Source organism: Vanessa atalanta, chromosome 1 (genome assembly GCF_905147765.1).
Source record: "Vanessa atalanta chromosome 1, ilVanAtal1.2, whole genome shotgun sequence".
Lineage (NCBI taxonomy): Eukaryota > Metazoa > Arthropoda > Insecta > Lepidoptera > Nymphalidae > Vanessa > Vanessa atalanta.
The window spans coordinates 9,030,504-9,046,141 of NC_061871.1; the positions used below are offsets into that span (position 1 = coordinate 9,030,504).

The 15,638-nt window shown below is 30.0% G+C and overlaps 1 protein-coding gene across 1 annotated transcript in view; it reads right to left on the reverse strand.

The window, feature by feature from the left end:
• Positions 1 to 15,638, reverse strand: part of LOC125065964 (tyrosine-protein kinase Dnt) — a 51,604-nt gene that overhangs the window by 11,410 nt on the left and 24,556 nt on the right. The window contains exons 2-5 of the mRNA XM_047673829.1: positions 12,944 to 13,071; positions 8,679 to 8,785; positions 8,210 to 8,340; positions 2,614 to 2,800 (exon numbers count right to left, since the gene is read on the reverse strand). Of these exons, the coding sequence (XP_047529785.1) occupies positions 2,614 to 2,800; positions 8,210 to 8,340; positions 8,679 to 8,785; positions 12,944 to 13,071 (553 nt within the window). The remainder of the gene's footprint in view (positions 1 to 2,613; positions 2,801 to 8,209; positions 8,341 to 8,678; positions 8,786 to 12,943; positions 13,072 to 15,638) is intronic.

The following is a 15,638-nucleotide window of genomic DNA, read 5'->3' on the forward strand; positions in this document are numbered from 1 at the left end:
TATAAAAACCTGAAATAACATTACCGGTACTTGCAAAAGTAACATCTTTTTTTACTGGTGTGTTACTTTACTTGATCGACTATCATTGATAAGTATTATATTATCAAATACTACTAATGCAATGATTCAAATATTAAATTCAAACTTCAAAAGCATTTGTATATGCTCCTACTTGTTATATGTATGTACTACAAAATTGTCTTAAGTCGGCATTACATACTTGGAATAAAAAAATAGTTTGTACATTCACACGTACGAATATACGAAGCATAGCTGTTAGGCTTTTGAATAACTAAAAATTGGTGTAACAGAAACTATTTTACAAAGGCTTAGTAATATAAATGAAATTTATATCACTCAAGATATGCCGCACTTACCAAACCCGCTGTAAATGCCTACTTCACGATAGCGTATATCATTACAGGAAGGATAAATCATATTTGTCTTTAGACTTTGTCGAAAAGGAGACGAAATTCTCCGAACGGCTCAGCCCCAACCAAATCCTTCCTATTGTTCTTATTAATTTCTGAATATTACCATATCATACCAAGTATCGATCAAAGATTCTCGGAGAGTTATCCAGTCCGTTCAAATTAAAACGCTGTGAACTATTTTCTCATTACATAGACATTGAGACAGGGTTTTATTAATCCAGATAATTGAAATTACTACATATTGTAAATCTATCGTTCGAAACGATTTGGATTGTATTATTTTCGTTTCGGTTAATGTTTGAGAATTAATTATTAAAATGTATTTTTTCTAATCTTGATAATAAAAAAACAAAACAAATGTAGCGTATTAAAGCTTTATATTAGAAATTTGAATTAATTAACAACATATATCATACTATCCATTTATACAAAAAAGAAAATACCGTTTTGCTAATAACGACTAGCAAGTCCATGCAAACGAATCGTTTATCATCTTTAAGATTTAACATTAAAACAAACGATTTTTTTTTGGAAATTTGCCATTAATTATATCCTATTTGACAGGTTCTCGTTATAGAAATAATAAAATTTCGAACGAACTTTCACAATTAATTAGTCAAAGCTGAAAAGTGAGATAACTCCATTTGAAACTCGCCGTTTTCCCATTTTCTTGAGGAACAACGTTTAACTCCTTCTAAATTATATCGTAATAGCCACCGAGATACTACAGAGCCCATTAAAATTTTGTTGTTAAATAAGGAAAGTTTTTGTACGTATATTTCTTAATAAGTTTAGTATATTTAAATATTTGCCAATTTTATACGAAATGGAGATGTGATAAAACTTATTTATTATACTTTTTTTTACTTGATGGTAGGTAAGGCTTTGTGCAACCCGTCTAGCTGTTGGTGACCGTTGGTGACCATCCGGTGCCCTATTTGCCTATAGGCCCTATTTGCCTATATCAAAAATAAATAGCTGGGTCGACATAACATTACGTAAGACGCGAAAAATGAATTAATCCGTATTTTCATCGATTGAAATAGTTAATATTTTATTCAGATACATCGTTTCAGATTGAATAATTATATTTTTAGAAAATATATCGTTAAATTATTAGGAATATTCAGTGAACTGATAATTTCAATTTCCAATTAAAAATCCTCTCAATGTAAGAAACTAACTTATATTTATTGTATCTACTTCCAACGATTGATAAGATAGTCCACCTCTTATTTTACTTAAAAATTTAAATTAAAATAATCAGGTTTAACATTGTAAATAACAACCTAATAACTAGTAAATTGATTGGTTTGATTACGTTATTATGTGTATTTTAATTTATATTCTCATCAGACTATAAGCGAAACTAAGTTACTCTTATTATTATCCGATGGACAAAAGAGTTCAAAGTGACTAGTTTATTAATTATTCAGTTTATAATTCAGACAGTGTTTCGTTATATTATCAAAAATACATTAAATAGTTTCTCGATCTCCTCACACTTCAGTTTGACGAAAAACAAATATTAATATTTGTGTTGTATTTTGGATGTCACTAATAGTTGGTTTGTAGTTGTGTTTTATTTTTCTATAATCAGGATGAAAATATTCGATCATGAAATGTGCTCCGAATAAATAAAGCCATATTTTTGTCGATTGTTCTGGCTTACATTCGTTACTCCTCTCTTTTCCTGTCGCCAATACATAATTAAATTAATTCAAGGTAATTATGTATTCTGTTTAAGAATATATATTATCTAGGGCCTTAGCATGATTACTAGCGCTTTGGTAATCTTCCATAACACATGCTTAGTCATGTCTACTTACTGACAGGGTATGTTTCATAGCTATACGCTGTATTATCGTCTATATATTATACTATGTTGCCAACTTTTTGCACTGGGCTTTTTCCCTAGATATTGTTCATACAATATAAATGTTAACAGCATGTAAATTTTTAGATAGGATATATATTTAAGGTGATTAATCAGACAGATACAACAACCATGGAAATATATGGCGATAATTTTACAATCTGATCTGTGTCATTATTTATTATGAGTTTATAAGTAGTTTATAAATAATAAATATAATAATGAAAAAAATCATTACTTTGCTTAGTAATAATAATTTAACTAACTTACTTCAATAACTTTAATTCATCTTAAAGTACTTACTGTATAGAATCATGGTGTCTAGCTTTGTTACCCCGCTTGTACAATGTGCCTGCAGCAGCCGCACCTGCGAGTAGCGCTAGTGCAGCTGCAGCACAGCCTCCGGCTGCGAACAGCACTCCACCAGAACCTCGATTTGTATCCCCAGCTAGTCTGGCTGTTTCATTGTGCGTTACGATTGTCGATAAGCCTGTTAAAATAACGTAAATATTTAATATAAAAGAATGATATAAAATTAAACTAATTTTGAAATTTTTAAATTGAAGCCACAAATAAACCAAATATTTATATCAATTAAGTCTATCAAGTAATTAGTAAAATTATTGAAATGATAATGCCAGTATTCCAAAAAAATAGTTCACTAAAGGGTTCACATTAAAAACGTTCAATATCATGCATAACCGGACAAATGGAATATTTTGAATGATAGAAAGAAATAGGGATAGGGGCGACAGGTGCAACGTTGAAACAACTTTCCCTTTCAGACGCTTTTTTAATATTGTAAATTTAAAATGAATGTATGTTGGTTTTCAAATTTCAAGAACGCTTTTCATTTAAAGCTATATTAAAATAAATAGAACTCGTACAGTAAAAATATTAGATTTTCTTTACGAAATAAATTTATCATGAACTTTTCATTTTTAGAAATACCTAAAATAATAATATAATTTCAAACGCTTTTCCAAGAACAAGTAAAATTCTCGTTATAAATATGGAATAGCTTTACTTTTACAAGAATTATGGCTTTCTGTGCCTATAAAGATAGTGGGATCAGTCTGGATGTGGGTGACGTGGAATTGTGAACTTTGGCACATTTTAAAATTGATCAAATGCAGCAATGGACTGCGACTGGCTGAATAAGATGATAATCATCATGATCCACAGACTGACTATTATACTTCAAAGCGATAACATTAATTCGATTAATGCAGTAGCAGTTCCCGTGTGCCGCAGAACCGATAGCCGTTGGCGCAGACTGGTTCATGATTAGAGACCGCAGGTTGGCAAACGTAGTATACGACGCTCTGTAGCTAGGTGGGGCGATAATATTCGTAAGACAGCAGACAGGTATTGGAGGAGGAGAACTGATGTTCGAGCTTAGTGGCGTACCATGGGCCTAAATACATCAATTACACGGGCTGATGATGATGAATGCACTTTATGTGAAGGCTAATTCTAGACACACTGGCAATTTAAGATGAAATGTATAAGTCTAACAATGCCATTGGAATGGCTATTTGGTATTCTCATCATATAAATACAATAAAAAAGTTCTCATAACCTAATTTTTTAACTGATTTATGAAAATTACGTTAGCCAATTTCACATTTCGTAAACTATAATAGTTTAGCAAATTCCTCTTAGCAAAGTTTAAAATCGCAATTAAAACAGTCTGCACGCATTTATGAGCCTAACTTTACACATTAATTTCGGATAGCAGTATCTAAGTTAAGCAAACGAATAAAATTGTCATACTTTTTGGAAATATTTTGAATCGGGAATACACAAATAATGTATCGTTTATAAAGGATAAGTATAGTTTGTTATTTTGACTGTACCTACCTCAATATAATATATATATATACACACTAATATTACTAATAGAATAACAGAAATATCTTATAGAGATAAGCTAATCTGTATAATACTCTTATATAAAAAAAAATCATAAATAATTCTTGAGAACGTTATTGATATTAAAATAGTCAATAAAAATAAATGATATTTGATATCCTGCGATTGTGCGTTAAATGTTTGGTGGGTGACAGTCCAGAATCGATATCACCATATTATCTATATTCGACGCGAAAATGCATGTTCGGGTAAAACATGACGAACGATTTTAATTGCTTTTGACCGTAAACACCTCAACCTCAGGTTATAATCAATAAATAAAATATGACTAGTGAGCACTTTTGACTTATTAACAAAATGATACGTGATTTCGCTTTTGATTTTGTATTCGCTTTTGTTACTTCACCATAATGTTTTACGCACTCTATCTGCCGGTTGTATTATAATCTAAGGTTTAGGTATTAGCTGTCAAATTTAAAAAGCAAACTTAAAGAAAGACCTGCACTATGAATATAGAAACATTTTGTGAGAGACGTCGTGGTCGTAAACTGTGTTTGTAGCCTTTTAATTATACTACAACCATACAAATGTTTTTGGAAAACCTATTCCGATAAAATGACTAGAATTTTCATAATATAACTTTAACAAAATGATAGACTAATTATTTTTTATAATAATATTAATATTAATAATAATTAAGCATCTCACAATCTATTTAATGTTATGTAACTTTAAGTATTTATAAAATGAGTAAGAATAATTTATTAAATAAAAAACAAAAATGATTGTAGTACAATAGACGCTATTTATTTATTATATAATCCAGAACAAAAACACAATATCCAAGATGAACTAAACACAAAACAATTGGATAATTTATCAGAAAAACAAACATCCAATCATATTCCAATCTAACAATTACCGACATTCGAATCGCGAATTTGATAAAACGCACAATAAACTTGAGGCTCGTAGAGGGAACATAAAATTTCCAAGTCAAATAAAAGTACAATAGAACAATCGATACTTCCTTGTAAACACATTAAAGAGGGGAATCGAGTACCGCCCCTCATAATACGTCTTCATCCCTCGCAAAATATCCTGTTGCGTTTACTGATTCGTCTACATGCTAATAAAGAATGCGAGGGAGTGATTTGTGGAGTAAACTTGTATCCGTTCGACTGTGAGAATCAAATGATTTTGCTTCAAAGATATTTCTTACAAAGAACGTAAAATACCTATTTTGAATCACCTATTTTTTTATGAAATAAAATTTATCATAATCGTTAAATATTTCGTACATTGTGGAAACAAATTTCTTTTTTCTTCATGCGTATTTAGATTAAGAAATATATTATTAAAAGGAAGATAAAATCATACACACGCAAGAATGTAATAATAAGTAGTAAAGAACGATTAGTTTAAATTTTAAAATTAAAGAACAATTTTTGTTTTAAAAATCGTGTGTCGACAAAAATATGAATTTGCTAGTTTCTAGACGCGTTCAAAATTTTAAATTATTAAAAAAATTATATAATAATAGATACTATAATAATATTATTATACTTAGCTTAAGGCTTGATATATTTTTATTATTTAGATATAAAACTATGTATTTTATAGCTTTATTCTTTCTGGTGTTTTTCAACGTATTTGACTAGTAATATGTATTATGATAGCAGTTATTACATTTTTTTAATTCAAATTTTAACTTCTTTTCAGGCCTTTTCATAGAAGAGTAATTTAAATTACCTATAAAAGTTAAATTGACTTACTAAATAATAAACACAGGTTTTCGATAATCACATATAAATTTATAAATTATTTTATTACGTATAGATGCCGATTAAATTTAAATAAGTCTTATTGTTATGCTAATAAAACGTCAAATCATCAACTGCTCATCTGGGCAGAATTTTACGCTTTGTCGATAATAATATACGAATTCGAAATATTTTGAGATGAAAATCAACAGAGAGGAACAATTACACGTAGATAAGGCACGATATTGTATAGTTAGGCAAACTGTTTGGTAAATAATTGGTATAAATAATTAAAAAATATTTGGTAAATAAATAAATAAATAAAAAAATGGTTTGGTTTGACTTAAACTTCAAGGTTAAATTTTATTCCAACGTAAAATAACATGTTACATTTCCTATATATTTAATTTTTTTCGCGGTATTGAACTGTGAATTTTTCTGATTAAAAGTAAAGTACGAGTATGTCTCACTATGCGGACTATGAACTGCGAAAAATCATGTTCTGCTTTAATACTTCTTACAAAAAACAACTTCACAGACACAGTCTCGTATTTATGATATTGCAGTAGTAGATAATTTTGAAAATTATGCATATACTGGAAGCTCACCTTATGTTGGTTTGCTTGGTTATATAGTCATAATTGTCATGATAGGAAGTGCGAATCGGTTTAAAATAAATCGACCCAGTAATCATTATGCGATGCTCGAACAAATAAACACTAAAAAGTTTTATAAAATAATGTATGTATAAAATAAATTGACAACTAGATCGAAAGCAAAAATATATGGAAATCGAAAGTAGATCTAAGCATTTATTTAATAATGTTTTCTTGTCGTTTTCTAATGGACGTTGTTCTCAAGTGAATATATCTTCAATAATAATTTTTTCTTTGCAATGATGTAGTAATTAATTTACCTTGCCACTTTAACGTGTGGCGCTGACACATTTCCTTAATATAGTCAAATAAATGTGACTAACCTAACCTAAACTTAACTCTTTATGCATGAGATTGGATTATTTAAAATGTATTCTATTAAGAAAGAACAATAGGTATGTAGCTTAAATAAAATTACTTAATTATTTGCTTTCATCAATTTATTTTTTTATGTTTTCACCACCAATTTCAGACAGTTCAGGCAGTTCCAGTACAATCTGTTTGAATCTAGCAGAATTAATTTTCATCACAAAATAAAATTTATCTGAATATTTATTGCAATTCTTTCGGAATATAATATTTCCTTAAGTCCTTTAATAATATTGGAATTTGAAATAAGAATATTTTACATTATATTTAGTTCAGCTTAGTTCATAAGTAAATAAATTAGAGTAGCCTACGAGTAGCTTGATTCATATAAAAAGTTTTTCCATAATTTTATTTAATGCGATTAAAGTATTCAGCCTTTATTGTGGATTGTACAACAGCTATTCTGAATAAATACGGAATGATAGAAGCCCTCCTTCGAACGGCAATCGTAGTCGACAAATTTATTGTTATTATTATTACCACAGACAAAGTGTTCGGGAAACTTCGTTTATATTGCTTTATATGTTTTTAGTGCATCTATTGGTTGTTAAAAAGAGATTCGAGGGGAGGATACGGTGTAAGTTTAACTATTTTTCATACAACTTTCATAAAAGATATTGAAATATTTTACCTTTTTCCTATTATTATAAGTATAGCTTGTGATGTATTATAAGTATGGCCAAATGATTGAGAATATAATATATCTGATTTATTCAACACAGCTTTGCCCGCGTGGAATTCAGTTTGTAATGGAAATGCTTCAAGACTACACAACCATTTATCTCCAACAACTCTCCTTAGAGAGTGCAAAAAATCCTATATCCGTCCTCGGAGTTTTAAACTTGCTTAGTACGTAATTTCATCAAAATCGATGATACTTTTTAGATGAGAAGCGTAACATACAGAATGATAGACAATTACTTTCACATTTATAATATTAATACAGATATAGTTTAGCTTTCGTTTGACTACACGTGTGGCTCTTAATCTTATCTTAATCTTAATCTCTTAATTTTATGAATGAAATAACCTCTTTAAAGGATATGCACCCCTTTTATGCTTAGTTCTCACTTGGTATAATTGTGTGTGAAAATTATTTCTAATGCATGTAATAAATTATTTGTTTCGTTCTTTAATCTCTTTATTTTAGACATTAAAATTTAAAAAAAGAATACACAAAAATACTTTTGCGTTCGTTAATTAAAAAAAAGTGCCGTAACAATTAAATCAACTTACCTTTCAAGCAAATTTTATTCCTCTTGAAGATCAGTCTTACGTCCTTATGAGCGCGGTCTGGCGCTGAAATATTCAGCTGCATCGTAACTAAGATCTCCGCACTCCTCGAACCCGTACACGGTAGACGAACCCTAGTATATTTTTTAATATTATATAGCTATATGAAAATATATAAAGTATACTTATGGAATCGATAAATTACTCTGTATCCAAAGACAATTTTGTATATATGTATAGGAGGACGGTGTTTTATTATTTATGATAATCTTCAAAACATGTATTAAATGACTTTCAGTAATCAAAGCCTTCAAAAAGCTATTTAACATAACATTTTGTTTTAAAAATGAATACATTACCAAGTAAATATAAATCGCAATATCACAAATATGAAAAAACTTACGAAACAATAACAATTCCTAACTCCCTGAAATCACAAGGGGAAACTTTGACCTTGGTAAGGCCAATTTACCTAAACGTCTGCAGCGTGGTAGGCACGTAGCCTCGCTCGGATATATTGACTTGCGGCGGCAGCATGGCGCCTCTGCTCTCGTAGTCTATACCCATCACGTACGGCAACTGCGAGCAAACAACACTTGTATGAATAATGAATGATTTTGAGATCATTTTATGAAAACAGTCGACTTCAATTTGATTATCATCTGTAAATGAAAATGAAGACCTTATGGTAAGTTTTATGTATTTCTCGAGGGGAGTACGTTCGTGTAACATGCATTTAGGTACGGTAGGTTATTACTTGAGTGAATACGGTATTTGTAAGAATAGAAACAATTAACTATGAATCTAAGAATTATTTAAAAAAAATCCCGATCAAAAATTCATGACGAAAAATTGTTTTTCTAATAAGTAACTATAATTTAATACTTATGTCTTAATTTTTATTTATCCGTATGTTTCTCGGTCTCGGGGGAATTATTTTATACAGTAAATATAATGACGGAAATTAAATGTGTCTCCTTTTAACTAAACTTTAACTTTCATATTTTACTTTCAGACGAAAAATCTGCCCGTATAAAAATGATTACAATAGTAAAAATACATTATAATCTATATGACGAGATTATAAACTGTCGAAAGATTGTAAACAATGATGCAACTTACAATAAAACGTATTAAATATCGTTTAGACTTAGTGTTTTTAAAATTTAACTGAAATTCCCTTCGATAAATTATAATCTGACGGTATTTACAATTCTACGGTGACGTGTATACTAATCTGATCCGAATTAGTATAGATATATATATATACATTGCAATACTAGGAAAATGTAATATGTATATAAAAAAAGAAAATAGTATAAAATATAAACTCTAACAATAAATAATACTAATCTATTTTCGTTTCAATAATATTACTTGGTGGTAGGACTTTATGTATCTGTGTGTGTTGACTATCCACTTATCACAAATTCTACCGCAAAACAGCAATAAATAGTATCGTTGAATATTAGTTTGAAGAGTGAATGAGCTAGTATAACTACAGGCACAAGGAATAAAAAACATTTTAATTCCCAAGGTTGGTAACCCTTTACCAAGTAGCCCATTCGCCAGTCTATCTATATAATATAAATAAATAAAAATATACGTAGAATACTTTTTAAAATTTAAATAATCAATGTTATAGTAATAGTTCCATAGATTTGGGATTACGGCTTTAATACAATCTCCATCACATTTTGCAGCGCTCAGGATTACAAACAGCACAGAATAATCCACCGACTATATGAAATACCATTTAACTGTACTTTAAGATTAAAATGATGCATGCGTTTTCATTGCACGTATGCCTTGAAAATTTAATATGTTAAGCTTACTCGGCAAAAGACATTGCTTTGATGTAAAGACGTATAGCAATATGACATTCCTTTAAAAATTAATCACTGTACGAGTTCTTGGCTGAAGAAATTCTATTTAAACTTATGAGTTTTATAATTATGTATGTTAATATACAAAGAAAAAAATGTACACGTTTTTAAAACTGATGTACTTAGATACCTACGGAAATAAAGCCTTTTCAAAAATAAAATCCTGATAAACTTCTACCGATTCTTCTCAGATTCCAAGGCGATTTTACACAATCAATATTGTAATATAAAGTTTCATAGTGAACGATATTTTTACTGTGATACAGAGTTACATCTACTAGTATGAAATGAAGTTAACCACGTCACAACCACCAATCACTATTATTCAACATTATTCACAGTAAGCACAAGGAGAGCGAAGTCATTTTAAGTCGGCTATTACAAGCCACTCGGCGAGTCAGTACGGGTCTGGTATCATAATCACTTCTTATCCGATACTAATAATTTAAAACGATGAAATGACTATTTTTGTATACTAATTATATTATGTGGATTAGTAAGTATCGGCAAGCCGTGTAAGTATCGCGTACGCGTACATAGATTTTTTGTAGACAGTGAATGTAAATATGCTCACCACTACTGAGCATATTTTCAATTTTTAGCAGTTTAGCTAATGCAAAAATTGAAAGCGAAATCAATAAAACCAAAAATCATCAAGATATTATTCTAAATCCAGGTTGAAGGTGCTAAAAGTTCGGGCGCCGCGCCTCGTCGATGATAGTCAAGTCTTGGTCTATCGGTATGGTGTTCTTGAATGTCTCTTAAAGTTTTATGAAGAGAAGACAGTAGGTAAGGCAAAATCCACCGCTTTAAGCGCTTAAGACAGGACTATCTTGTCTACAGACAAAATAATGGTCGAAAACCTCTTTATTTGACTAGTTCCATGTCATGAATTTTAAAAAGTTTTTAAGTAACTTTGATCTAATAAATTCGCCGCAAAACTAGAAATTGCAGTTCTCAGTCTGCAACCATCACGTAAAGCAACTGCGCAGAATTTAAAATGTCACAGTGAACAATTCTTAACGTGATTTTATTAAAGCAGCAATACTATTTTCATTTCCTTTCAAAATAATTATGAAATGAAACATAAGACATGCGTGCAGTTTCTGTTTAGATCGCATGGAATGTTTCGTCTTGTATTTCGGCTTATTAAGAACTATTTCTTGTTTCAATATGATTTAAATTTTAATTCTCCTTTCATATACGATATAATAATATCTTTTATTATATATTAGATATATTATTATATATGCTAATATTTTTGTTTTCATGTACAGATATATCATTATTACAAATAGTTTTTTTTATACATATAGAAATAATTTAATACAGTAAATGCTTACAAAAATTACTGCACTTATAATATAGTTAAGTACTGGCACTTGTATGCTTTTTTTCTGCTTCTATATTCAAAAAAATAGAATTCGATAAAATTTTGGGTGGGTATTATTTATTCTATTGGAAGAGCGAATTTCAGTATAACGAAAGCACAAGAAACGACAAGCTTAGATAATAATGTTGTTAATGTAACGAAGTTACAAGCAACGCCTGTTAGTTAATTAGTTAAAACATCTATCAAATAAATTGTAGAATGAACACTCGGAAACACGCTTCAGAATTTCAATGAAAAACGACGACATAATCTGGTCTTTTGTTTCGTAAAATTAAGCGCTTTAAAGCCAAATTGGAAAGTGAGGAAACAACATCAGAACAATTAAAGTTGCTATTCGAAACAGTGTTTGAATGGATGACTAATTCACTGCTATAGCGACGTATCTTCAGCGTTGATTACGGATCAGAAAAATATTTGAGATAATTAATGATTCTTTTTTAAAAAAATATATTTAATCGTATTTATAAATTTATCATTTTATATAATAAAAATAAATCAACTACCCGACTGTAAATGTCCCTCTGCTGGTCAATGGTCACTTCTCATTAGACGACCTTCTACGTTGTGGTGGCAGAATATCGTTCGACAGATGCATAATTCACTTAATAATCGAGCAGGAAATGAATTTTAAACACGAATTCGTAGCCGCAACCTTTGGTTAAGTTCTTTCTCGGCGATTCTTTTTTAAATATTATTATTTTAAAAATTGTATAAGTCTCGATAGTTCTAATATAATATTTTGGTAAGTAAGTAACTTTAATTTCGTTTGTTACGAAATAAGACTCTTTTTGTACTTATAACTTTGTTACAAAACAATTCACAATATATATTAAATCAAGATAAAAAGTTTTTATTCGTCTGCGTTTCTTAAAGCTGCCGTGAGAATGTAGACATATACAATTTTATAACATTCGTCTCGACTGCACGATGAGGCAGTACAAACAAACTTGCTTACTTTTAATATAAGTTAAATTTAAAATAGACAGAAAGACTGACAATTAGGACATCTGACGGTAAGTGGTCACGACCGCCCAAGGATATTAAAAATGTAGAAAATATTAACCATCCCTCAACCCAACCAATGTTGTTTAGTACCTTTACAGACGCATCACTTTGAAAGTTACCCCCATCAGTTATTAATTTTATTTTTAGTGATAAGTTGATGGTGTAACTTTTTCAATAAAAATAAATAAATAAATCCCTCAATACCATTCACACGCTACCAACTTTGGTATAGTAATATCCCTTGTGCCTGTAGTTATACTGGCTCACTCACTCTTTAAGCCGGAACACAACAATACTAAGTACATAAGCTTGGCAGTGGAATGATGACTAGGTGGTACTTAACTACTTACCCTGATAGGCTTGCACGAAGCCCTGCTACCAAGTAAATAATATTGTTTCATTAAATAAATGAAATGTTATTAAAACCTTGCGATTTTGTATGTTATATCTTACCGGTCTCTTCCCGAGCGCCTGCCACATAAATTCCAAATCTGCAATATGCGCCGGCACTGGTACTATGAAGCCTGTCGCGTACGTATTAACCACACCCTCCCTTACGTAATACAGCTCTGCGTCTAATCCTAAAACAAGAAGACACATTGTTAGAAAGTATTAGACGCAAGATTAACTTCAAATTCTATTGACAAGCTTTATATTGATTTATTCGCTTCTTTTATATATTACCATTTGTCTTTCTTTAAACTCAATATGAATTTCGTAGAGTGCATTTGCGAACTTTCAAATAAAATTCAACTTTAGAACGAGTGTAATAAATTCACTGTCCAATATGAAATGTCAACGTTATTTGTCAATTGAGTCTTAATAATAAATTGAGAATAGATTTGTTTTAACAAAGTTCTAACTATTAAAAATAAATACATAAAAGTTGTGTGTTTTAAAATGATATCGCTTTAAATGGCAGGATGCAATAAATAACGCAAATTCTCTACGTGTTCGATTTGCTCTTACAATAATGTATTGGCATAAACATAAATCATGATTTCTTTCGATTTCGCTTGGAAAGTTGTCATACGTGTTACGGGTTTTAAATCGAATTTAATATTTCGATATAAGTTCTGAGATTGTGTTACATTTCTGAACGTAGCCTATGAGTAGAGTAAATCTTTGTATTCATAATTCTTCTGTACGTATGTTTAAATTACTCCTAAGCGGATGAAGCGATTTAGATGATTTTGAGTTAGGGAGTGCTGAAATGCGGTTCAGGTTTTTTTTACCAATAAAGTATTTAACCAACATGAACTCGGTACGGGTAGCTAGGCAGTATATAGACATCATTACGTGTGTCTGTACGGGATAATTGCCGCATTTAAGCATTACAGAAAACACCATTGCGTTTTTAATTATCAGTAAGCCAGCGTGTGGATTAAATACCATCTAATTCTAAAAGGGTTCAGGAAAAAACGTATTTGTCTAGTTGCTCTGCGATTATGGGATATCTATTACAAAACCAACACGTGAATTTCTTCTCATTGGATTCATGGACGAGGTATTTAAGATATGATTTAAGAAACAGTTACATAATTGTACTACTTTTTTATGTTTGATAAGATAAAAATATTTATTACTTGATCAATTATCTTTGTCAATACAGATATCATCCCTTTGATTTAAATATTAAAGAACCTTAAACATATAGGCAGGTTTAAGCATTATATTTCGAAAAAATGTACTTATGTCACGAGAAAATGTGAAAAATTGAAATTAATGATTATTGAAAGAATTCATAATAAAATATATATATATTAAATAAATGAAGTAATATATCGCAAAAACACATATAGTATAGACGCTACGAATACACAAGGGAGTCGAGAGCGGCGTCGGAGAGGACACATGACAGCGAAAATGACCGTCATTCTTGCCGTAAGCCGTCACGGCATAAGAAGCGGTATTAACCGAAGCGCCAACAGATAGTTTATATCAAAAATATTTCATAATCAGACGAGACTTTTTCCTTTCCGTGCGATGTGTACATATGTGTGGATAAGAGCAATGCATCCAAGTTGCCTCATCAATATTTCAGTTGCATCCTGCTTAAAAATCTAATTATTCTAATTTTTGAAATGGAGTATCGAGGTTGAAGAAAGATAATCCATAAGACTACATCATAGAATCTAAATTTCCTTGACAATATAAACATGATTTTACTTAAAAGATACAGACGAATGAATGCGTTGAACAAATGGTGTTCTACCCCAGATGCTAGTTCGATTCCCGTGGGGCGTAGTGCGTCAAATTATCCAACTAACTCCATTTTCGAAGCCAAAAAAAAGTGTGTACTTGGATGAGCAATTCTGGTACTTTAGCATTTTTGTCCAATAAAATGACTACGTGAGGTGGGTTTTTAAATGTAATTTTAGCTCCTAATACAACAATTACAATAATAAATGTTAAAATTAAAGTGTGTGTAAGACTTATTCATATTTAAAACAAATGCAAAAATAATTTACTAAATTAAATTATTCAATTTTCAACATAACATGACAATATTGTTGATAGGAAATAATATTAGTATACCAGTTAACAGTTACCTTTATTTGTTGTTTATTTTATTTTGTAATCGAAAGTTATTAAAAGTTTTTGAATAAACACATTCAAAAACTTGTGTGTGATTTATTGTATTATCATAGCTAAAAAATATATTTTTGCGTAACAAACATTGCATTGCAGAAAATAACGAAAAAATGGAAGCTAACAAAACAAACTGTGAAACGTATCATTTTCGAGTGGTACTTGTAATATTAGCTCAGTATTGAAATCGCTAGTACGGTTGGAAAAAAAAAGATAAAAATTAAAATGGTGGATCATGCAATCAGCGTTCATTTGGAGGCGGCAAAGCGAACGCGACAGTCAAACGGACTGAATATGAAGTGGCACTTTGCACAATTGATGAATCACTACCCCTACTTTGAACATGCACATATAGCTAATAGGGTTGACAAATTGTCCGTATGCTCTTAAAAAAAACATAAACCTAACTAAACATATTTTTATTTTCAAATAAATATTCCATATTTAATTTAATATTCATTTTTATATTATTTATCAAATATGAATGAAAAATAATATGATGGCATAGATTTAACTTACAATATAATTTGCGTCTGTTGAAAACTTTAATTTTAAC